This window comes from Carcharhinus amblyrhynchos, chromosome 2, assembly GCF_965287045.1.
Source record: "Carcharhinus amblyrhynchos chromosome 2, sCarAmb.v2.hapA, whole genome shotgun sequence".
In the NCBI taxonomy this organism is placed as follows: domain Eukaryota; kingdom Metazoa; phylum Chordata; class Chondrichthyes; order Carcharhiniformes; family Carcharhinidae; genus Carcharhinus; species Carcharhinus amblyrhynchos.
Window position 1 is genome coordinate 92,797,122 of NC_137325.1, and position 25,621 is coordinate 92,822,742.

General features: G+C 41.6%; 1 protein-coding gene across 2 annotated transcripts in view; it reads right to left on the reverse strand.

The window, feature by feature from the left end:
• Positions 1–25,621, reverse strand: part of LOC145356532 (cullin-1) — a 119,279-nt gene that overhangs the window by 62,773 nt on the left and 30,885 nt on the right. For both annotated transcript variants that reach the window (XM_080209294.1, XM_080209284.1), the window contains exon 2: positions 8,481–8,776. In XM_080209294.1, coding sequence (XP_080065420.1) covers positions 8,481–8,620 — 140 coding nt within the window. In that variant the 5' untranslated portion in view covers positions 8,621–8,776. The remainder of the gene's footprint in view (positions 1–8,480; positions 8,777–25,621) is intronic.

A 25,621-nucleotide genomic window follows, 5' to 3' on the forward strand; every position in this document is an offset into this window, starting at 1 on the left:
TTAAACCTTTCCTCCACTTATTTCTCTATATATCCTGGATACTGCTATTGTTCTAGTGGATGCAAGTGTGTCATATTCCATAAGAAAATAGACTAGCTAGTTTAATAAAGCAATAAACTATCAATAAGTCAGAATTAATACCTATAGCAGACGCAAATTTGTAACAAACTCAAGGAGGGCTTATATTCCTTGGACTTGGTTTATGCTTCCATTAGTAATTAGCACAAGAGGATATATGGTCTGTCAAATCTCTCAAAAACAGTGACATAACATGACAAAACTCGATTAGAAAAACACATGAAAACTGGATGACCAATCAATTGATGTTTAAACTCTGCAACACTTAATACAGCCTGAAGTCAACGTTTAAAAGTTCCACTAATAGGCGATATTTATCTTACCTCAAATGATACAATTTCACAACAAACCATTAAAAACACTGAATAAGCGGTCAAAACACTAGCATTGAACAGTTGTTCTTGTGCTGTACAAATAATTATATATTGAGGGGTATGTAAACTCAATCACAAACATCCAAACTGAAGTGCTAAGAAGAACTTACATTATGAAGAACAAACAATAGTCAGAGAAGGCGGAGGAAAATGCACTTCATGCTGACGTGTATGACATATGCAAGATAGAGATCTATAAACCTCAACACAAACCAATTAAAAGTAAGATCCAATGTTGGGTTACAATACACGTAGACACTGATTTTTTTTAAAATTTGAACGTCCATTTGATGGCTAGAAGTATAACACATGATATTGCTTTTCCAAAACTTACTGTAACACCAGATTAAAAACACTATCGACTAAACATTATAAGCTGCCTACAAAAAATACTTTAAAGCACAGATCAGAGCTTTTTACTTTTGGCACAACTGAAAAAGTACACTTCACAGGTATACTTTACACTGCCTTTTAAACAGGCATTCAATTCTCCCAAGAATCAGGCCAAAATGTTTCTTGGCTCCCAGATGTTTACTTTTTTTTTCAATTTGTTCATGGATGAGAGTGTCACTGGCTGGGCCAGCATTTATTGCCCATCCCCAAGGGCATTTAACAGTCAACCACGTTGCTGTGGCTGATCTTTTACTTTCAACTCCCAAACTCTTTCACAATGCAAGTTTCCTTGGAAAGTTCAGCTAAAGCTAGGCAAATCTTCCAGTCTCATTTTAATTCCTCACAATTTTTGTCTGTCCAGAGTGCCAACTCCCATTCACATTCATGCATGGTGAACCATATTGGCTTTTAGCCTCCAGTTGTTCTCTCCCTCTCTCAGACCAGAACAAACTAACCTATTAAGTGTTTTCAGGGGTATTTTACAAACTCTTCTCATCTCAAAGCTCAACTCCATGGCAACAGAAACCAAATGCCTTGTATTCAGATGGAAATGCTGATTATCCTTTAGGCTCCAAATTGCTTTAATCATGGAAGGAAACACTCTGCAAATAACTGTTTAAACAACTTTCCAAACACTTTTCCGGACTTAGACACAGTCCATTCACTATTCGTGCACAAGCCATTGTCTCTATGCATCAGCCCCTTGCACCTTCCTCAAAAAATCTGGGCCTCCTTTAATAATCAAACCATCCAGGCTCGTTGTCTGGCAGATTTCAGGACAGGTTACATGACATTCTTCATTTTATCTTAAAGAGATAGCTCCAAAACATATTCTTATAAAACTAGTAATTGTATCAAAAATGGCAAATGGCACTCTTCTCAAAGAAATTAAAAGAACCAATGTCCACAATGGCATTGGTAAAAGTAGTCATCAATGGTGGCATGCAGCTGTTGAAAGTAGTGTGCAATGAGCAAGGTTTATGATGATCTAATGCTGGAGATCATGACTGCTGACTAATCTTTCACATTTATGCCTTATTGTGAATCTCTGGCAGAATGAAGAAATTCCAAGTCACTTTAGGCAATGCCGTGATGATAACAATCAAGAAAGACAAAGCGAAATATAGCAATTACTGTCAGCTGTCAGCAAAGTCTTAGCTAGGTTACTTCATAATTGCCTCTCTAGTTGCAAAGGCAATCCTTCCAGAGTCTAAATGGGACTTCCAACCTACCAGGGGAACAACCTTCATAGCATGCCACCTTCAAGAAAAGCGCAGAGAGCAGAACATTCTCTCTTTTCCTCAAACAAGTTACCTCTTTATTTAATTGAGACTAAGGGGAGTGCCGAGACAAACGATCACCAGCAGTCTGGCCAACTTCAATTTCACAAAAGCCTTCAAATCAACGAACTGATCTGCACTTTGGAAGGTACTACAGCAATATGGATGTCCAGCTAAGTTTTACAATATTAGCCATCTCCTAGATAATATGCAATGAACTGTACTTATCAATGACTCCAACATAGGCCCCTTCCCTATCAAAACAAGCACAAACAGGTATGTGTCATTGCACCAACAAGATTCTTAACTTTTCTTGCAGCAGTGCTGCAACTTGCTACTGAAAGGCTCCCCCAAGATTTGGTACAAAATTACTGCACAAATAAGACCACACAATGACAACTATTTCTGTAATCGAACTCCAGTATGCTGACAATGCAGATGTTGCTGCTCACTCTGAAAAGCACCTGCAACAATTGTTGATAGCCTAGATCTTCCAACCAAGTAATGCCAAGGTCATATAACTTCTAAATTAATGTAAGCAGACTTGGAAAGGTTTTGAATTGAGTTACAAAAGTTCTTTTGATGAAAAAAATGAGCAAACACATTAGGTCGTTGAGTGCACTGATTTTTAAAACTATTTTGTTTGTTTAGCCTATGGAATATAATTGGTCTCTGCTGCTTCCAGAAGCACTTGTAGGTCTCCAAGTGCATAGATTTAAGTTTGTATACCCTATAGATTAAAAGTGGTCAATGCAATTCACAACTGCATTAGGATTTGTGCATTGCTATTCTTTATACAGAAAGGATGGACCATTAGTGGACAGAGGCCGTTTACAATGGGGTTGTAGGGTGTTTAATACAGATGGGCAGCGTGGTATTGGTAGGCTGTTTGTTCAACAACATTTAAATAAATTTTGAGGTCTTCCTAAAACAGCTTCTGCTGTTAACAGCTTTCACCCAGGTCCAATGCCCATGATTAAAAGCACGAGTATCCTGGGCACTTGGCCCAAGTCAACAATGGATGCATCCATGCTGGTTTTCAGACAGCCTATTGTAGAACTTTAGAAGTTTGAAATTTCCAGATTAATTAGAACTTTCCCTGTGTCCTGATGCTCAAAAATAATAAATATCTGAAAGTTCACCATTAATTTAATCAGAAGATCCCAGCTGATGTAAGCCTATGAAAACATGGGATTTGCCCTGAGCCTCAGTAAAACCAAAGTTCTCTACGAATCCACACCAAATTAAACAAACAACAATGCCTTCAAATTGAGAATCATTTTTAAGTATTGGGAAATGTCCTTCACTTCCAATATACTGGAAGCTATTTATCCCAAAAAGCTAACAATGAGGAAGTTTACACCACTGAACCAAAATATGCCAAGTCAAACTACAGTAAGTGATTACTTAAATTCACGAATTGAGATATTAGACTCAACACAATATTCATAGTCCACATACTCTGGTGCAGAAACTTGGAAAGCTTATAGATGTGATAGCAAGGGCTTAGAACAATATCAATAAGATCTTAGAAGGATCTTGAGAATAAATAGGAGGACAAAGAACAAAGTTGAATGTGTAAGACATAGATATGTCAAACCCTGATAATCTCACATGTTGATGGGCAAGCAAAGTTAACAGACTCATGACTACCTAAACAAGTGCTGTATTGAGTGCTTCACCAAGAGACCAAAGGAAACATTTCAATGACAATGACTATCTGGAAACTTTAAATGAAGGACTTCTTCCTTCACATCAACAGATAGAAAGCAGATGATACCAATCAACAAAAACAGCCACTGAGAACACAGAATGTGACAAGAAAAGGTCAATTACCCATGCCAACAATCAATGCCCTTATTGTGAGAATACCTGTCAACAATTACATCACCCTTCCACCAAGCCATCTGCAAGAAAAATCACTTTCGACAAGAGGGACTGCCAAAAGAAACGCCATTTGTTTCAAATAAAAACAAAAACTTCTGAAAATATGCAGCTAGCCCATCAGCATCTGAAAAAAAAAACAGAATTTTTGGATGGTGGCTTTTCCTGAAAAGTCATTGTCAAATTTTGATGACTTCATCCTTCATCACATTACAGTAGGCAGTTACTGTTGCTACAATTAAAGAAAAATATCAACCTTGCTTATGTAAGTACTAAGTTTTCTTCAATTTTATTTTCTTAAATCTAGCAACGTGCCCCTGAAACTCTCGCATGCTCACATCAATCAATTGTTGGAGCCGACGAGGGAGCGAGCTATCTTGGGTCTGGTGCTATGTAATGAGGCGGGTAGAATTAGGGACCTTGCGGTGAAGGATCCTCTTGGGGAGAGTGATCATTGTATGGTATAGTTTCTGGGGCAGATGGAGGAGGAGAAAGTGGGTTCCCGGACACGCGTACTTTGTTTGAATAGAGGGGAGTACGGTAGGACGAGAGAAGAATTGGCGAATGTGGACTGGGGGAGCGCGTTGGAGGGAGGGTCTGTTGAGGAGCAGTGGAGGATCTTTAAGGAGATCTTTCTTGGTGCTCAGCAGAAATTTATTCCGATGGTCAAAAAGGATAGTAGGAGGAGAGGTAATAAGCCGTGGATAACGAAGGAGGTGAAGGAAAGTGTTAAACTAAAAGCGGAGGAATTTAGAGTAGCTAAGAGTAGTGGGCGAGAAGAGGATTGGGAGAGGTTTAAATGTCAACAAAGATTGACAAAGAAGTTGATAAAGAAGGGTAGGAGAAACTATGAAGCTGGGCTAGCGCTTAATATAAAAAAGGATAGCAAGAGTTTTTATAAATATATAAAAAGGAAGAGGCTGGCTAGGGTGAATGTTGGTCCTTTAGAGGATGAGAAAGGGGACCTAGTGGTAGGGGATGGGGATATGGCTAAGGCATTGAATAACTTTTTTGTTTCTGTCTTCACGGAGGAGGACGTGAATAATTTGCCGGGTGTTAGCGATGGAAAGGTGGTAGGACTGGAGGGTCTTAATGACATTACTGTTACTAGAGAGGCGGTGCTCGACAGACTGGAGGGGCTGATTGTGGACAAGTCCCCAGGACCGGATGGAATGCATCCGAGGGTTCTGAAAGAAATGGCGGAGGTGATAGTGGATGCCTTGGTGGTTATTTTCCAGACGTCGCTGGATTCCGGGGAAGTGCCGGATGATTGGAAAACGGCTAATGTTACGCTGTTGTTTAAGAAGGGTGCCAGGCAAAAGGCGGGGAATTATAGGCCGGTTAGTTTAACGTCTGTGGAAGGTAAAATGTTAGAATCCGTCATTAAGGAGGAAATTGCGAGGCATCTTGAAGGGAATTGCTTGATAGAGCAGACGCAGCATGGTTTCATTAAAGGGAAGTCATGTCTGACAAATTTATTGGAGTTCTACGAGGATGTGTCTAGGGAGGTGGATAGAGGAGAGCCGGTGGATGTGGTCTTTCTAGATTTTCAGAAGGCGTTTGACAAAGTACCTCATAAGAGGTTATTGCAGAAGGTCGAGGGACATGGAGTTGGGGGTAGGGTGTTAGCGTGGATAGAGGATTGGTTGTCAAATAGGAGGCAGAGAGTGGGGGTCGACGGGTGCTATTCGGATTGGCGGATGGTGACTAGTGGAGTGCCCCAGGGGTCGGTGCTGGGGCCTCAGCTTTTTACCATTTATATAGATGATCTGGAGGAGGGAACCAAGTGTAGGGTGTCGAAATTTGCTGATGACACCAAGATTGGGGGAATGGCAAATTGTGCGGAGGGTGTGGAGAGTCTACAGAAGGATCTAGATAGGCTGGGCGAATGGGCCAGGAAATGGCAAATGGAATTTAATGTTGGCAAGTGTGAGGTGGTCCACTTTGGTAGGAAGAATGGTAGGAAGGACTATTACTTACGGGGCGAAAAACTGCAGCAGGTGACGGTGCAGAGGGACCTCGGGGTCCTTGTGCATGAGTCGCAAAAACCCAGCTTGCAGGTGCAGCAGATGGTCAGGAAGGCGAATGGGATGCTGGCCTTCATAGCGAGGGGGATTGAATATAAAAGTAGGGAGGTCTTGCTGCAGCTGTATAGGGCATTGGTGAGGCCGCAGCTGGAGTACTGTGTGCAGTTTTGGGCGCCGCACCTGCGCAAAGATATTTTGGCCTTGGAGGGAGTGCAGAGGAGGTTTACTAGGCTGATACCGGAGTTGAGGGGGTTGAGCTATGAGGAGAGGCTGAATAAACTGGGCTTGTACTCGTTAGAGTTTAGAAGAATGAGGGGAGATCTCATTGAGACGTATAAGATGATGAATGGGATGGATAGGATAGAGGTGGAAAGACTCTTCCCGCTCAAAAAAGACAGTAGGACTAGGGGGCACAGCCTCAAGATAAAAGGGGGGCGGTTTAGAACAGAGTTGAGGAGGAACTTCTTCACTCAAAGGGTAGTGAATCTCTGGAATTCTCTGCCCGTTGAAGTGGTGGAGGCTGCCTCGCTAAATATTTTTAAGACGCGGGTTGATGGGTTTTTGATAAGAGAGGGGGTTAAGGGTTATGGGGAGAGGGCGGGAAGGTGGAACTGAGCCGCGACAGATCAGCCATGATCTTATTGAATGGCGGGGCAGGCTCGAAGGGCTAGATGGCCTACTCCTGCTCCTATTTCTTATGTTCTTATGTTCAATCAGAAGTAAACCATTCGGTTCCTCAAGCCTGCTCTATCACTCAATAAGATCATGGCTGATCTGGTTGAGCCCTTAACTCAACTTTCTTTTCCATCCACAATCCTCTGATTCCCCTATCAATCAATAATCTAATTCACAGACTTTGGAAAGAAAATCTCCACACTTTCATCAGAAATGGGAGTCTCATTTTTAGACTGTACCCCCGAGTTTGAGTCTCTCCTAGAAGGGGAAACATCCTCTCAACATCCATTCTGTTAAGTCTCCCCAGGATCAAAACTGCACAAAGTACTTCAGATGTGGTCTCACCAATACCCTAGCAAAACTTTTATATTCCTGCTGCAATTAACAACATTCCAATTGTCTTTGAATCACTTGCTGTACCTGTATACTAACTGTTTGTTATTTATGTATCAGAACACCCACATTTTTGCACAACTGAGTTCTGCAATCTCTGCCCATTCTAAAGAAAAGTATGTTGCTTTTCTACAAGTTCACAATTTAACACATTACACTCCATTTGCCAAGTTTTTGCTCACTCACTTAACCTATCTAAATTCCATGGAACAATTCTTGTGTCCTCTTCACAAACTTACTTTCCCACCTATCTTGTGTCATCAGCAAAATTTACTAACCATACATTTAGGGCATGATGCAGATTTCAAACAGTTGATGGCCCAAGTGGTTCCTGTGACACTCCGCTCATTACATCTTGCTAATTCAAAAAAATTTCAAGTGCTTTTTCCCTGGCAATTGTAATGATTTTAAGTTCCTTGCCTATCTGATTCACCCAATCAATGTGTAGATCAAAATAATCCATGACAATTGCTATACCTTTCTCCTAATCTTCCTGTTCCCCTTCAACTTATGGTCCTTTGTTAATATGATTTATCTCAGAACCGCTGTGAATGTTGTTTTCTACTCGCACCTTGATTGTGAATTTGCTAACTCTCCTAAAGACTGATGGTATTTTGTTTACTCATTCTTCTCCCCCACTTTCTCCTTCAAATGATACTGTTAAAAACTTCACTCAATTGCTGAAATCAAGTTCGCAGCATAAATTTCCCAGCCTGTAATATGCTTTCTCCTCCTCTGTGCACACACCCATCAGCCCTAGATTCGAGAAATGTAACATTTTCACATTTGAGTTAAAGAAAGCCATTTTCTTGCATAAAATAAAATGAGGAAAAGCTCTTTTTTTCTCTATTAAGGGGAAAGAGGTATAACATCGAAGCTTTTCAACTTTCACTCACTATGATAGGTGTAAGAAGGCCAAAATTCAAAGGAAGAAACTAATTGGTTGAGACATCGTCCTGAAGGCCCATAACCCCTTTTTTGAATTAAACAAAAGCATGAGGGAAAATAACAGTTCCTGGTGCATTCTTCACGCAACCTTTTCTCATATGGTATAAACTGTTGCTGCTTTTGAAATTTGGTTTTCTTGCACAATCCTGATGAGTGCAAGACAAAAAGCTGCAAAAACATCATCTTCTTTCAGCAATACTCAAAACCACATGTTCTTCTTGATATTGATGAAACATGACCTAGAGTTTAAAATCTCTTGCTTCATTAATATGTGTATTATACAAATATTCTTGAGCTTACAAATCAAGATATTTTTAGTACTCTACCTCAAGGCATTCTGCTGCTTACACCTGACCTCTTGGACATAAGCAAGCAGTAGTTATAAAGTGATGCCAGCTATCATAAATGCTGAATATGTAACAGGATACGTGTATAGTTCCATGTATCTTGATTTTGCCATGCTCTGTCTGGTGTAAACCTGTTGAATGCCAGCTCGAAGGTCATCCCATATCTGATCCAGGCCTATCTGCTTAAGCCCATGGGGGTTTTGGCTTTTGTTTGATGACATTTTCTGGTTTCCTTATAGTTTTCTACAGCAAAGTTCACAGGTAATCAAGCTATGCCTCCATGAGATGCAGCAGTATCGACTTTCAACTTTCTGCTGTAACCGCCAACGAATTTTACTTCCTCCAAAATTGACCAGACGGACTGTACCTCATCCAACCTGTAACAAAAGTAAAGGAAATTATCTAAATGTTTGCAGATTTAGGATTATTACAAAAATACTTTTCTCAAACTGCATTTCTATTCTTTTATAAGACAGAATTTTTATACCAGCTTACGATGGCAATATTGTGCATTCAACATCTGAAATTTGTAACATTTTGTGAACCAAACTGATGCCAGGTAGGAACTAGTAACTTGGATGTTTTAAAATACAAGCACCATAGCTAATAAGTTAATCTGATCTCAGTTTATAGCAGCAAGGCTTGTTGAGTCCATGCTGTCATCAATCATTGATGCTATTGGATGACATCATATTAGGTCCCAGTGGTGCTAAAATAATGCCACATATTAAATACTTAAAACACAATTTTGAACGAATGTATGGCATCAATACAATTGGGAGAATATTTTAAGTAAACTTCATAAGATCCACACTGCAGCACATTTAATTTTGACAGTGTTCACAATGGGAATTTGAAGTGGTGTTTAATCATTCAAAAGGATGATTATTACTAAATATAGACACAAATTGCTAGGAAAGCAATAAATGTAAATGAGAAAGATTGTCATGAGTTGCAAACCACCATGCAATATGTCCAATTCTGCCATTGGCCTCACAAAAACTGGATCGCGCTTTCAGACCAAGAATGACAAGAAATTGCTGCACCTACACTGTTAAAACTAACTATTAAATACCAATCCTAGATTTCTATGAAGATGAGGCTTAGGTTCCTGCAATGCCATTCAATCACAGAGGCAAAGAAAGAGCAATTTAGGTTGTGGAGTCTTATGGTTGCAGGAACTAATTTATTATTTGCCCTGTCTCCTCTCTCTTATTCCAGAGTTTCTCTCCCCTTTACAATGTCTGCTGTTTCTAAATTGTCTAATTTCTCCTACTTCCTTCTCTGTTGTTCCTTTGGTTAAAATGACTATTGGGCTCCATCGCACTTCCCATCAATTTGCACCCCAAAGTTAAGCTGAATAAAAGGAAAACTCAAACTCATTAAGCATGCTTCCTGGTTTGCCACTCCAGAAAACTTTGGTCTAACATTTCATGTAATTCAGAAACAAATGCCCCTTATGTAGTCTATGGGCTATTCCATTCCAGTCACACAAGAGGTTTTGCTGATCAGATATTATGATGGGAGATCCTATCAACATATCATATCTAAGTATTCATCTCAGCAGCTCTTGTGGTAAAGGCCCTCATCTCATCAAGGGATTAATGCCTCTCTCAGACTTAGTGTGGTGGATATTCTGGCAAGTGCCGCAAGGAATTTATTTTAAAAAATACATCTGAACTAGTTTCACTTAAATAACTTAGCTAGACATGCTGAGAGCCACTAACTAGCATTCTTATTTTCTACATTCAAGGAAAAAACAACATTGATTTCTTCACAGGATCAAAAACTATACAACTACCCTTTCATTCATGCATTTTCTATATACAAGACAGTTGATGGTCTTGAAGCAGTGACTCATTCTTATAAAGTGCTATTTAAATCTGCCTTTTATAAACAGACGAGCATTTACATTGTGGAATGCATCATCTTCAGTAACTAATATATGGTGCAAGGTTGTTTGGTTACAATCCCCGTTGCACACTATCATTTCACTAGAAAATAGGCAGACAGATCAGAGAATGCAAGGTCTGCCTTCAGAGTGGCAATAAACAAACTATTTACTAAAAATCCTAAAGGAGATAAAGATGTTAGTTGTATGCAGTTGGTGGGTATTAGCTAGGGATTGACTCGGGCTTCTGCAAATACGAACAGACTGAAAATAGAGTTTCCATTTAAGAGGTGCATTTGTGTTTGCAATTTGTACCTCTTACATACAAGTGTTTTTAAAAATATGTAAAAATAGGCTGTTTTATCCTTTGCCACTGGATTTGGGAAAACAAAATACGGTGTGTACATATTACATTAAAAGTGGAACACAATCAAGAAGTTCCCACTATCTTTAGTTAAAATACGACATACATAAATGCATCATGGCACTAATGGCATGAAAACAGCAAAACCCTGAAATTGGCCATAATTGGTCACTTTAGATGTAATAAGAATAAGAAGCCTCAAGCCTACTCCGCCATGCAATAAGATCATGGCTGATCTTTTCATGGACTCAGCTCTATTTACCCGCCTGCTCACCATAACCCTTAATTCCTTTACTGCTCAAAAATTTAGCTATCCTTGCCTCAAAAACATTCAATGAGGTAGCTTCAACTGCTTCACTGGGCAGGAAATTCCACAGATTTCACAACCCTTTGTGTGAAGCTCTTCCTCAACTCAGTCCTAAATCTGCTTCCCCTTATTTTGAGGCCATTCCCCTAGTTTAATCTGCCAGTGGAAACAACTTCCCTGCTTCTATCTTACCGATTCCCTTCATAATCTTCTATATTTATATAAGATCTCCCCTCATTCTTCTGAATTCCAAAGAGTATACTCCCAGCTTACTAGGTCTCTCCTCATAAGCCAACCTGCTCAACGCCAGAATCAACCTTGTGAATCTCCTCTGCACCCCTCCAGTGCCATCCTTTCTCAAGTAAGGAGACCAAAACTGTACACAGTACTCCAGGTGTGGCCTCACCAGCACCTTATATAGCTGCAACATAACCTCGCTGTTTTTAAACTCCATCCCTCTAGCAATGAAGGACAAAATTCCATTTGTCCTTCTTAATTACCTGCAAACCGACTCCTTGAGATTCTTGCACAAGGACACCCAGGTTCCTCTGCATAGCAGCATGCTGCAATTTTTTACTATTTAAATAATAGTCCATTTTGCTGTTATTCCTATCAAAATGGATGACCTCGCATGTACCAACGTTGTACTCCATCTGCCAGGTCTTGCCCACTCACTTAGATCATCTCTATCCCTTTGCAGACATTCAGCATCATCTGCACACTGTGCTCTGCCACCCATCTTACTGTCGTGTGTGAATTTTGACACACTACACTTGGTCCCCAACTCCAAATCATCTATGTAAATTGTAAGCAACTGTGGTCCCAACATTGATCCCTGAGGCACACCACTAGTCACTGACTGCCATCCAGAAAAACATCTATTTATCCCCACTCTTTGCTTTCTGTTAGTTAACCAATCCTCTATCCATGCCAATATATTACTCGCAACACCGTGCACCTTTATCTTAAGTGGCGACACCTTGTCAAATGCCTTCTGGAAATCCAGATACATCACATCCACGGGTTCCTCATTGTCCACTGCACATGTAACGTTCTCAAAGAATTCCACTAAATTTGCTAAACATGACCTTCCCTTCATGAACCCAGGCTGCAGCATATTGATGGGACAATTTATATCCAAATGTCTCGCTATTTCTTCCTTGATGATAGATTCAAGCCATTTCAGAAGTTAAGCTAACTGGCCTACAATTACCCACCTTTTGTCTACCTTCTTTTTTAAACAGCGGCATTTAAATAAATAACTATACAGCACAAGCTCAGGCAATTTTATATTAAACATTGTGAATTAAGTATTGATTCGGTATACTTTAAGAGAAATTCACAGACAAAAATATTTTTTAATGACAGGAGTCCATCTATAAAGTAATTACAGCTACTTTAAAAGATAGACTGAAACAACTAACTTACCAGCCAACATGATCAATATTCTGTCTGACATACTTCATGAGTTTGAGCGTTTTATAGACAGGAGAATATTTCTGAATTTGAATTGAATCCCTTGTGTAGAAGGACATCAAATCAGCCCATCATGTGTACGCCGACAACAATCCCACTCATGCCCTAACCCCTTAACCCCACATATTTACCCTACTAGTCCCCCTGACACTCTAGGGCAATTTAGTATAGCTGATCAACCTAACCTGCACATCTTTGGACTTGGAAGGCTTGGGAACTCTTGGAAAGCTTCTGATAAAAAACTCTATATGATTAAGACATCAAATCAAATCAAATCTAGAGAAATTTAGAGTAAGACATGTGAACTAGACAATAATCTATTAAGCACTATTTCTGCTCTAAATGGGTGAAAGCATAGGAAGCAGGGCAGAAGCTGAGTGGACTCCCTGCATTTTCCAATCTACACTGAATGCTTGAATTTGAAATAAAATGCAAGTTTGTCAAATTTGCTAATACCACAGTGACTGAAGACAGAGACTCTGCAAAAAAAGGGCATTTTGCAGCCAAAATTGGAAATCAAATGATTAATTTGCTACACATTGGTCAAAAACCAGTAAGAAAGATGCTGTAAGCTGTATGGAACTGGCACTGGGAGATTTAAAAAAAGGACTAAACAATGACTGCCTTAACAGTTTTAATACCTGGATAAGTTTAATCAAATAAAAATAGTGAAAACTTCCCAACTCAGTTTTAATTCAGTATAGTAGAAAATAGGATTTTTAAACCAGATTATCTTTGCCACACTAAAAAAAGAAGGGTGACTGGATACTGGAGTATGGCATAGTATATAAATCATAAAACAGGCCATTCAGCCCACCAACAATAATCTGCCATTTTTTAGCACCACTGGCATATAAAACCTCTACAGGCATTTAGTAAGAGCATAGCCAATAAAAACACTGATACTGAGCCACATAAAAAGATATTGAACAGATGATCAAAGTACTTATGGATCCCATTCCCAATAGTCCTAGAACAGCCCCGATGTTATATATTCCTAATTATACATACCAACTGTCATAACATTTTGCACTTGTTAAGCACATTTGTGAAATACCAATGTATTTCAAGCAATCCTCAATATGTGCCTGTTGTTATCAATACACAAAGCAGCACACACTTCAGCTATGCTCTCGCTTCTCGGCCTTTTGGCCAAGATCAAGCGTAGTAGAGAAATGCTTTGCTTGGTTAAAGTCATTAGCTTACATTTCAGCTTCATTAGAAGCAATTTTTAAAAGCGGCATCTCGGCCTTTTGGCTAAGATGCAAAAAAGATCAAGCCTTGGAGGAGGAGCTATGCCTACTCCAGTCAGCCAGCTTGGGTCATGCAGATCAAGCCCAAGACAGGAGGTGAGAGCCCTGTTTTGTCAGCTTGGATCGGAATGTCTCAACTTGTTGAGACTCTAAATTGGACTTGATCGAATCGAAATAAAAACCAGAAAAAGGTTTTATATAAAAACTTTCATTAGTTCTCCTCCAAACCTACTCTGTTCCACTTAAGTTCCCCAATTTTCCAGCCTTTCTCCATAAACAGTAATCTCTCATTCTTAGAATCATTAACACCTTCACAGAACCTTTCCACAATTTGAACATTCTTCCTCTGGTCCCATCCAAAACTACACACACTGATCCAACTATTGCAAAACCAACATCATCTGTAAATTCTACATCACTTCTTAGTCATACTTCCATCAGAAACTCAAATTTCTGTTTTCCATTTAGGGAAATATTTTTATTAACAAAAGAATCAGATACATTGAAAGTTATGGAAGTGTGTCACAGGCCAGAACAATCTCAGCTAGGGAATTTTAGGACCAATTTTGGTGTGCATTATGTAGATTATTGGGACAACTTCATGAACGTGCACTGAATTTGAAGCCTCATCCATCGCAAGTATATATTAAGAAATAAAGGTTCAGCTCCCAAATTGACCCAAGCTTCAAGGGCAGCATGCCTGCAATATTCCAGTGTGAATTCCAGATGGATGAAGCTTCACATTGGGAATGGAACACTCATGAAATAGGTACACAAATCATTTGATTTGTTTTATCTGCTCCTAACAATTCTACATGATAATAAACTTTGGTCATAACAACAACTTACCTTATACCTTGCATCATAAAGGCAATTATTTTTGTCACAAACCATGAAGACTAAATTTAATTCAAACTAGACATATTATAGTGTTACAAATTAATCAGATGAACATCATTTAGAAATTAATGCATCCAAATTATTGAACATGCCTAAGTCCTTTATAGCACATCGTTGTGTCCGGTAATTTTGAGCACATTTCATAATGATGTCATAATTAGAAAGACAGAGCACTGGTTCAGCGGTATCGTGAGAAACAGACCATGCATAACTCTTAAATGGGAACAATGTTATGTTGAAATACCTACCCAAGATATGGGGCAACGATGAGATATCATCAATCCACTCAGTTCATTGCTGGTTTTGTCAGGTGCTATCTATCATACGGCTAATTGCATATATCCTCTGTTACATTGATAATAATTAGAATAAGGCATGTTACAATCTGAGTTAGATTATGAACTAAGATTGCATGCCAAAATTTACCAAGACTACTTACACCTTGTGTTGATGAGCATGTAACATGATGTGACAAGAATGACAGTGAGATGCCCTTTATGATGCAAATGACTATGTGAAAGAAAAATTCTGTATACAAGACTGGGTATTTTACAGAGTCAATGGGTCACAGGAGAGTATTAGAAAATGTAAACATAAACAAAGTTACAAAGGCATTACTGTTTACATTAGGAAAAGAGAGGAACTGACATACAATAGCTGAGTACAGTAGCACAACGGTTAGCACTGCTGCCTCACAGCACCAGGGATTCAGGTTCAATTCCAGCCTCGGGTCACTGTGGGTGGAGTCTGCACCTTCTCCCATGTCTGCCTGGGTTTCCTCCGGTGCTCCAATTTCCTCCAAAGATGTGCAGGTTAGGTGGCTTGACCATGTTAAATTACCCCCTAGTGTCAGGGGGATTAGCAAGGGTAGGGTTTTGAGGACAGGGCCTGGGTGGAATTGTGGCCATTGCATTAGGGTTGGCCTTCCTCTGCACTGCAGAAATGGCGTCCTTCTGCACTGCAGAGATTCTAGATTTTATGAATACCAATGTAAACATCATTAGGAACTACTGGTGAGCTAGTTTCAGAAATAATATCATTTACAGTAATAAATGAGAACAGAATTAATAGCTCTTGAAGAAAGCTGTCCAGAAAGATCTAGCAATCTGTGTGACATGGATTTCCCCTTTTCCATAGCAGTTTAAATCTAAAAGGCCTCTTCAGCAAGAGATAACTTTTTCAAGTATTTATTTCTACACGGAATAGCGGAAGTTCTCAATTCGTTGACTTCTATCGATTGCCGTCTGGTGGTGCCTCAAAATGAAAATCACTTGCAGTTGTTGGTTTCCACATTATGGTTGCTGTCAGTTTCATGGGTGTAATGACTGCGAACCCTGGGCTTTGCTGCCATTATTATTGTAAAATCTGGACTAAACCCCTTTTCATTTATCATTGTAAAATCTTCAATGATTGAGGAAATAGAGGGGTAGGGGATCAATTGCAAGAGGAACAGCTAGGCACTTCTATGGCCACAGGCACAATTCCAGGATGATATGTTGCCTCCCTGATGTTAGGGTCCAGGGTGTGTCAGAGAAGTTGCAGAACATTTGAGGGTGAAGGCGAAGAACCAACGGTCATGGCACACATTGGTACCAATGACATAAGGAATGAGATCCCGAAAGCTGAATACAGGGAGTTAGCTGATAAATTAAGAAGCAGGACCTCTAAAGGTAGTAACACTTCATTTTCAATTAACAGCTTACTCCAATTCAGGGTCGCGGAAAGTAAGAGCCTATCCCGACTGAAACTGGGCAGGATATGTCCAGATTAACACACACTCACTGAGGGGCAATTCACTGTTGCCAATCCACCTAACCTAACGTAATAATCTCAAGGTTATTTCCCATGCCATATGCTAGTGAGACCAGAAAGAAATAGGTGAATAGATCAGATGAATGTATGGCTACAGAGATGGGTATAGGAGGATGCCTTTCATATTCCTGAGGCAGTGGGACAGGTTCTGATGAAAGCAGAACCTGCGCAAACTAATTCACCAATATCCTTGCAGGGATGCTTGTTAGTGTTTTGTAGTGCTTTTTAAACCAAAGGGGTTGGGTACCTGACCAGGGAGTTAAAGGTGGAAAACTGGTTAAAAATAAGAGGCAGAAAAAAAATGAAAACAAGAGGAAGAGATGGGAGGAAATAGCATAAAACAGTGGCTCTATTGTCTCAAGAGATGGGCTTAGTGTAAAGAAAAGTGATAGAAAAACAAAACTAATAGTTCTGTTCCTTAATGCGCGTAGTATGAAAACAAGATAAATGAACTGAGAGCACAAAGAGAGTTAAACGGGTAGGATCTGACAGCCATTACGAGACATGGTTGATCAAAGTTAGAAAACAAAAAGCCAAAGTTATTTGACTTTTAGGAACGACAGATTAAAGGAAAAGGCAGTGGGGGAGCTCTACTAGTAAGAGAGGAAATAAGTAGTCATAAGAACATAAGAAATAGGAGCAGGAGTAGGCCATCTAGCCCTTCGAGCCTGCCCCGCCATTCAATAAGATCATGGCTGATCTGTCGTGGCTCAGTTCCACTCTCCCGCCCTCTCCCCATAGCCCTTAATCCCCTCTCTTATCAAAAACCCATCAACCCGCGTCTTAAAAATATTTAGCGAGGTAGCCTCCACCACTTCAAATGGGCAGAGAATTCCAGAGATTCACCACTCTTTGAGTGAAGAAGTTCCCCCTCAACTCCGTTCTAAACCGCCCCCCCTTTATCTTGAGGCTGTGCCCCCTAGTCCTATTGTCCTTTCTGAGCGGGAAGAGTCTCTCCACCTCTATCCTATCCATCCCATTCATCATCTTATACGTCTCAATGAGATCTCCCCTCATTCTTCTAAACTCTAACGAGTACAAGCCTAGTTTATTCAGCCTCTCCTCATAGCTCAACCCCCTCAACTCCGGTACCAGCCTAGGAAACCTCCTCTGCACTCCCTCCAAGGCCAAAATAACTTTGCGCAGGTGCGGCGCCCAAAACTGCACACAGTACTCCAGCTGCGGCCTCACCAATGCCCTATACAGCTGCAGCAAGACCTCCCTACTTTTATATTCAATCCCCCTCGCGATGAAGGCCAGCATCCCATTCGCCTTCCTGACCACCTGCTGCACCTGCAAGCTGGGTTTTTGCAACTCATGCACAAGGACCCCGAGGTCCCTCTGCACCGTCGCCTGCTGCAGTTTTTCGCCACGTAAGTAATAGTCTTTCCTACCATTATTCCTACCAAAGTGGACCACCTCACACTTGCCAACATTAAATTCCATTTGCCATTTCCTGGCCCATTCGCCCAGCCTATCTAGATCCTTCTGCAGACTCTCCACACCCTCCGCACAATTTGCCGTTCCCCTAATCTTGGTGTCATCAGCGAATTTCGACACCCTACACTCGGTTCCCTCCTCCAGATCATCTATATAAATGGTAAAAAGCTGAGGCCCCAGCACCGACCCCTGGGGCACTCCACTAGTCACCATCCGCCAATCCGAATAGCACCCGTTGACCCCCACTCTCTGCCTCCTATTTGACAACCAATCCTCTATCCACGCTAACACCCTACCCCCAACTCCATGTCCCTCGACCTTCTGCAATAACCTCTTATGAGGTACTTTGTCAAACGCCTTCTGAAAATCCAGAAAGACCACATCCACCGGCTCTCCTCTATCCACTGCCCTAGACACATCCTCATAGAACTCCAATAAATTTGTCAGACACGACTTCCCTTTAATGAAACTGTGCTGCGTCTGCTCTATCAAGCAATTCCCTTCAAGATGCCTCGCAATTTCCTCCTTAATGACGGATTCTAACATTTTACCTTCCACAGACGTTAAACTAACCGGCCTATAATTCCCCGCCTTTTGCCTGGCACCCTTCTTAAACAACGGCGTAACATTAGCCGTTTTCCAATCTTCTGGCACTTCCCCGGAATCCAGCGACGTCTGGAAAATAACCACCAAGGCATCCACTATCACCTCCGCCATTTCTTTCAGAACCCTCGGATGCATTCCATCCAGTCCTGGGGACTTGTCCACAATCAACCCCTTCAGTCTGTCGAGCACCGCCTCTCTAGTAACTGTAATGTCATTAAGACCCTCCAGTCCTACCATCTTTCCATCGCTAACACCTGGCAAATTATTCACGTCCTCCTCCGTGAAGACAGAAACAAAAAAGTTATTCAATACCTTAGCCATATCCCCATCCCCTGCCACTAGGTCCCCTTTCTCATCCTCTAAAGGACCAACGTTCACCCTAGCCAGCCTCTTCCTTTTTATATATTTATAAAAACTCTTGCTATCCTTTTTTATATTAAGCGCTAGCCCAGCTTCATAGTTTCTCCTACCCTTCTTTATCAAATTCTTTGTCAATCTTTGTTGACATTTAAACCTCTCCCAATCCTCTTCTCGCCCACTACTCTTAGCTACTCTAAATTCCTCCGCTTTTAATTTAACACTTTCCTTCACCTCCTTCGTTATCCACGGCTTATTACCTCTCCTCCTACGGTCCTTTTTGACCTTCAGGATAAATTTCTGCTGAGCACCAAGAAAGATCTCCTTAAAGATCTGCCACTGCTCCTCAGCAGACCCTCCCTCCAACGCACTCCCCCAGTCAACATTCGCCAATTCTTCTCTCATCCTACCGTACTCCCCTCTATTCAAACAAAGTATGCGTGTCCGGGAACCCACTTTCTCCTCCTCCATCTGCACCAGAAACTCCACCATACAATGATCACTCTGTCCAAGAGGATCCTTCACCGCAAGGTCCCTAATTCTACCTGCCTCATTACATAGCACCAGATCCAAGATAGCTCGCTCCCTCGTCGGCTCCAACACACACTGTTCAAGGAAATTATCCCAGCAGCATTCCAAGAACTCCTCCTCGAGCCCACCGCATCCAACATGGGTCGACCAATCAATATGCAGATTGAAATCCCCCATAACTACGGCCGTCCCATTCCTGTATGCCGCACTTATTTGCGCGTTAACAGCCCGCCCCACCTCCAGATCATTATTCGGGGGCCTACAGACGACACCCACCAGCGTCTTCCTCCCTTTGCTGTTCCTAATCTCCACCCACAACGATTCCACTTTCTGCTCTTTGGCTCCAATATCATCCCTTGCTACCACCTTGATGCTATCCTTAATCAGCAGAGCTACGCCACCCCCTCTTTCCTGAGGGACGATCTATGTCAGGGGATATGGAGATGATTTCAGTGAAAGTGACAAATACCAAGGGAAGAAGCAGAGTGATATGGTTATTGTACAGGCCTCCAAAAGGTAGCCACACCATATGGAGAGAGTTTTAAATCAAGAAATAACAAATGCATGTAAAAAAATAAGGTACTGCATTAATCTTGGGTGACTTTAATTGGGCTAATCAAATTGGAAATGGCAACCAAAAAAAAAATCAATTCTTAGGGCGCATTGAGAATGGTTTCTTGCAGCTATTACAAATCCCACTGATGTTATTTGCGAGAGTCCCAAAACCTCTAAGGATAACTTGACACGCTGGTACTTAGTGATGTACTGGTACTTAGTGATGTATATTTGTTTGAAATAATGAGATTAACACTATACAACCTGGTGAGGGATCAATCCAGTCACTGCATAAACAATAGAGATTATTAAATGTTATAGACTGATTTACATTATGACAGTTGAGTATAATAACTAAACGGTTTTATCTGAAATCATTTCTTGTTCCAAAATGTCAGACTCCTATGTGGACTGCAGCTCAGCCTACAAAATCATTATTCCTACAAAACTCCATTGCCTGGAGCTTAGTGTCTCCCTCTGCAAGTGGATCCTGAAATTCTTAACTCACTGGTGCCCCATGAGGCTGTGTTCTTAGCCCCCTACTATAATCCTTGTACACCTATGACTGTGTAGCCAAATTCTCCTCCAACTCAAGTGTCAAGTTTGCTAATGACGCCACCATAGTGGGTTGGATCTCAAACAATTACGTGATGGAGTACAGGAAAGAGATAGGGAAGCAAGACGCAAGAAACTACAAAAGATCATGAATGTAGCCCAATCCATCAGCCTCCCATCCATTTGGGATTTTATGGGGTTAAATATCGCATGCTGCTGTGACTGGATTTCAAGCTTAAGACATCTGTGATTAACGAATTTACCCACTAAAGTTCCCCTTCCTTCAACATAACCATATTACAACCTTAAATATGGTTAACCTGACTAAAAGGTTTGTCTTGTGATTGGCTATATTGTATCAGACCGCATGTGACCATGAGGATTGTATAAACTATGTAAAGGGCGACTGTCCCATTGTTCAGTGCCTTTGCTACCTGACTTCCAGCACTGAGTGGAAGTTACATAGCAAAGGTTTGCCAGCTTCCGTATGCAAGAAGAATAAAGAACTTTTGAATCGGACAGCAGTTGGAGTTTGCTTTTGTATCAAGGGCGGAAGAGTCTTGTGAAAAACTAACTTAACAACTGGCGCTACAGAGCAGGGTTCCAACATATACAGATGTCCTCTGAGGTGGACTAACTAAGTGATCATCTGGGGTGTCGGTGATGTGAGACCGACAGGCCCACAATGGAAGATTAACCTTGGTCTCTCACTGAACTAATGCCAAGTTGACCGCTCATCCCCCGAGGCCCTGTATTGACAGAACATGGAGACAGCTTACGTCCTTGGACACTTGACTAGTTCTAAACCGGGTGGTTAGAGTCCCCCGGATGCCCTGGAGGTTAGAGTCTCCAGATTTATTCAGTAAGAAAGTGGAAGGTTCAAGTCCCCCACATGTACCTGCAAGTTAGTGTCCCCAGGGTTTTGGTATATTAAATCCAGAGGTTCAAGTCACTGGTGGCTAGGGTTTGAGTCTCTAGGTCAGTAGAATTTGAGGTTCGAGTCCTCTGAGACATAGTAACAGGGGAGAAGTTACTAGGGCAATATTATAAATTAACTGGCAAGATGGAAAATTGATTAAAGAAAATCTAAGGTTGACCTAATAATTTGAGTAGATTTGTATTTCAGTGTGTTTGTGTGTCCAGTTGCTTGTTGAATGTAGGTGGTTGTTGTCGTCTTATATTGAGAGTAGGAGTTGTTAATGCCTGTTTGTCCTTGTGGGGTACTTATTCAATTGTTTTCAGAAAAAAAAGTAAAGGGTGGGAATTAGGTGAAGTTGGAGATGTGACTACTTGTGCCGATCGAAAAAAAAGTAACCGACAAATCAAAGCTGGCCAGGTGGGAGAATAATGCACGTAGGAGAGGGATCAGTAAATGTGATGATGAAGGGAAACCCAAAACTTGGGAAATGTTGAAGAGGGAATGTGAGAAGCATGAGAAGGGCAAGTGAGATAGAGCGGAACAAGAGAGATTGAGCGGAACAAGAGAGATTGGAAAGGGAAAGGCGAGACCAAGAGAAAAAAAGGATTAGAATGGCAAGCCGAGCAAAGGAAAAAGATTTTTAAAAAAAATTGGAGCTACCTCTTGACATATCTGGCATACCATTGTTGTTCCAAAGTACTGACGTTTTTCTTCTGCTCCACTATTAATCCTGCCACATTCCTGACCGTTGCTCCAGACGAACTCCCGGAGTATCCACATGATTGTTTACTTAGAAATCATTTTCTAACTCCCCCCTCCCTTCCTCTGACCTTAGCATGTTTGTTGATGGCATTCCTCCCTCTCGCCCTCAGGGAAGCCCCTTTCTGACTATGCAATTGTGGACACGACTTCAACACCGGAATCGGCTGCATTTGACTCTGTCTCTGCGCAAAAGGCTGAATTCTTTGCCCTTACCCATGCCTGTACCCTGGCCGCCAGAAAATCTGCAAACATCGACACCGACTCCCGTTATGCTTTTGGCATCTCTCATAATTTAGGCCAACTGTGGGCCCAAAGGGAGCTCCTCACGTCCTCCAGATGCCCCATCCAAAATTCCCCTTATGTCCGCAACCTTGTCCAAGCCATCCTCCTCCCTAAACAACTGTACCACCTATGCTGCCGATGGTCGGTGCTGGGGCCTCAGCTATTTACCATTTATATAGATGATCTGGAGGAGGGAACCGAGTGCGTGGTGTCGAAATTTGCTGATGACGCCAAGATTGGTGGAACGGCAAATTGTGCGGAGGGTGGGGAGAGTCTACAGAAGGATCTAGATAGGCTGGGCGAATGGGCCAGGAAATGGCAAATGGAATTTAATGTTGGCAAGTGCGAGGTGGTCCACTTTGGTAGGAATAATGGTAGGAAGGATTATTTCTTACGTGGAGAAAAACTGCAGCAGGCGACAGTGCAGAGGGACCTCGGGGTCCTTGTGCATGAGTCGCAAAAACCCAGCTTGCAGGTGCAGCAGGTGGTCAGGAAGGCTAATGGGATGCTGGCCTTCATAGCGAGGGGGATTGAATATAGAAGTAGGGAGGTCTTGCTGCGGCTGTATAGGGCATTGGTGAGGCCGCAGCTGAGTACTGTGTGCAGTTTTGGGCACCGTACTTACGCAAGGATATTTTGGCCTTGGAGGGAGTGCAGAGGAGGTTTACTAGGCTGATGCCAGAGTTGAAGGGGTTGAGCTGTGAGGAGAGGCTGAATAAACTAGGCTTGTACTCGTTAGAGTTTAGAAGAATGAGGGGAGGTCTCATTGAGACGTATAAGATGATGAATGGGATGGATAGGATAGAGGTGGAGAGACTCTTCCCGCTCAGAAAGGACAGTAGGACTAGGGGGCACAGCCTCAAGATAAAGGGGGGGCGGTTTAGAACGGAATTGAGGAGGAACTTCTTCACTCAAAGGGTGGTGAATCTCTGGAATTCTCTGCCCGTTGAAGTGGTGGAGGCTACCTCGCTAAATATTTTTAAGACGTGGGTTGATGGGTTTTTGATAAGCGAGGGGATTAAGGGTTATGGGGAGAGGGTGGGAAAGTGGAACTGAGCCACGACAGATCAGCCATGATCTTATTGAATGGCGGGGCAGGCTCGAAGGGCTAGATGGCCTACTCCTGCTCCTATTTCTTATGTTCTTAACTAACATAGTGCCCTCCATGAATAAGCAGGTGATAAATCGTTCACCTTCTTTGAACACAGGGCATGCCAGATATAGTCATTAGTCAGCACTTAGAGGAGGATGCCCCTGAACACGAACTTTGGAAGATGCACAGATGTTCACATTTTGCATCAAAAGGCTTCTGGGTCACTCCAGCTGGCCAAGTTTGTATTCCAGATGCATTGCTACCATTACCGCTCGATTGTCTACAACTCTGACACCCACCTTGGGAAGGAGGGAATGAGTGGGATATTGCTTCGTACCTGGTGGCACCCCTGACTAGCTGAGGCTGCTCAGTCTTGCATACCATCATGTTTAACATGCCAACAAAATAACATTGGTCAAGGCATAAAGTGCTCACCACAGTAAACATCCTTGCTGATTGTATTGAGTTGGATTTTATTGAATTGCCACACGTGTAGTGTTACAAATATTGTCTTGTTGATGTGTTTGGTACATGGATAGAGGCTTTCCCAACTATAAATAATAAGGCCTCGACAGTAGTGAAGTTGTTATTGACAAATAATAGCGAGGTTCGTTGTGCTCAGATAATGGCCCCCCATTTTGTAAGGAAAATTAATAAGGAACTGTGTGACATATTACACATTCAGCAGCAGTTCCACTGTGCCTACCACCCTCAGGCAGCAGGGATAGTGGAAAGAACTAACAAGGCTCTTACAGCTGAGCTAGCCAAGCTTACATCTGAAACCAGTCTAAATTGGTTAAAAGTCTTACCAATACCTGTAACAATAATAAGTCAAATCAAAAACCTATGATGAAAAACCAAAGAAGTTAAGTAGGATAGTAATTTGAAAACAGAAACATTTAAGATGGCGAGGGTTAGTGGTAGAGCAGAAGAGTGAAATAGATTGAGTGCAGCAAATATGGATTAATAAAATTAATCGGGAAGGACAAACTAAACCACGAGGACAAACTTGCAAGAAACAAAAAAGACAAGAGTTTTTTTAAATACATTAAAAAGAGAGAATCAAAAGAAAGCACTGGCCTCTTACAGGATAAAACCGAGTTAGTAATTATGAGGAACAAGGAAATACAGTAAGAAGTCTCAACACCAGGTTAACGTCCAACAGGCTTATTTAGTAGCACAAGCCACTAGCTTTCAGAACGCTGCCCCTTCATCAGGTAAGTGGGAGTTCCGCTCACAAACAGGGCATATAAAGACACAAACTCAATTTACAAAATAATGATTGGAATGCCAGTCGTTACAGGTAATCAAGTCTTAAAAAGTGCAAAGGTGAGTGGAGAAAGGGTTAAGCACAGGTGAAGATGATGTGTATTGTCTCCAGCCAGGACCGTTAGTGAGATTTTGCAAACCCAGGCAAGTTGTGAGGGTTACAGATAGTGTGACATGAACGCAAGGTCCTGCTTGAGGCCGTCCACATGCACGCAGAACTTGGCTATCAGTCTCTGCTCAGTGACTCTGCGTTATCGTGTGTTGTGAAAGCCACCTTGGGAGAACGCTTACTCGAAGATATGAGGCCAAATGCCCATGACTACCAAATAAACCTGTTGGACTTTAACCTGGTGTTGTGAGACTTCTAACAGTGCAACGCTGGCATCTCCACATCATGAACAAGGAAATGACAGGGGAGTTAAATAGATATTTTGCATCAGTCTTTATTGCAGAGAATGCTACAAGCTTCCTAGAAATAGTTGTTAAAAAAAGGCTAGTTAGGCTCACCCTAACTTGAAACAGTGGCTCTATTTTCTCTCCACAGATGCTGTCAGATCTGAAGAGATTTTCCAGCATTTTCTATTTTTTGTATATAATGGGGTTCAACGCAGTCAAATCCCTTGGGACTGATGGTTTGCGCCCCAGAATCTTAAAGGAAGTTGGTACAGAGATTTCTGGATACATCAGTGATCATTTTCCAAAAATTCATGGACTCTGGATCTGTGCCAAAAGACTGCAACATCAGTGTGGTGCCCTTGTTCAAAAAGGAATGGTGACAAAATGCAGGAAACTATAGGCCAGTTAGTCTAACTTCACTTATTGGAAAAATACTAGAAATCAATTAAAGAAG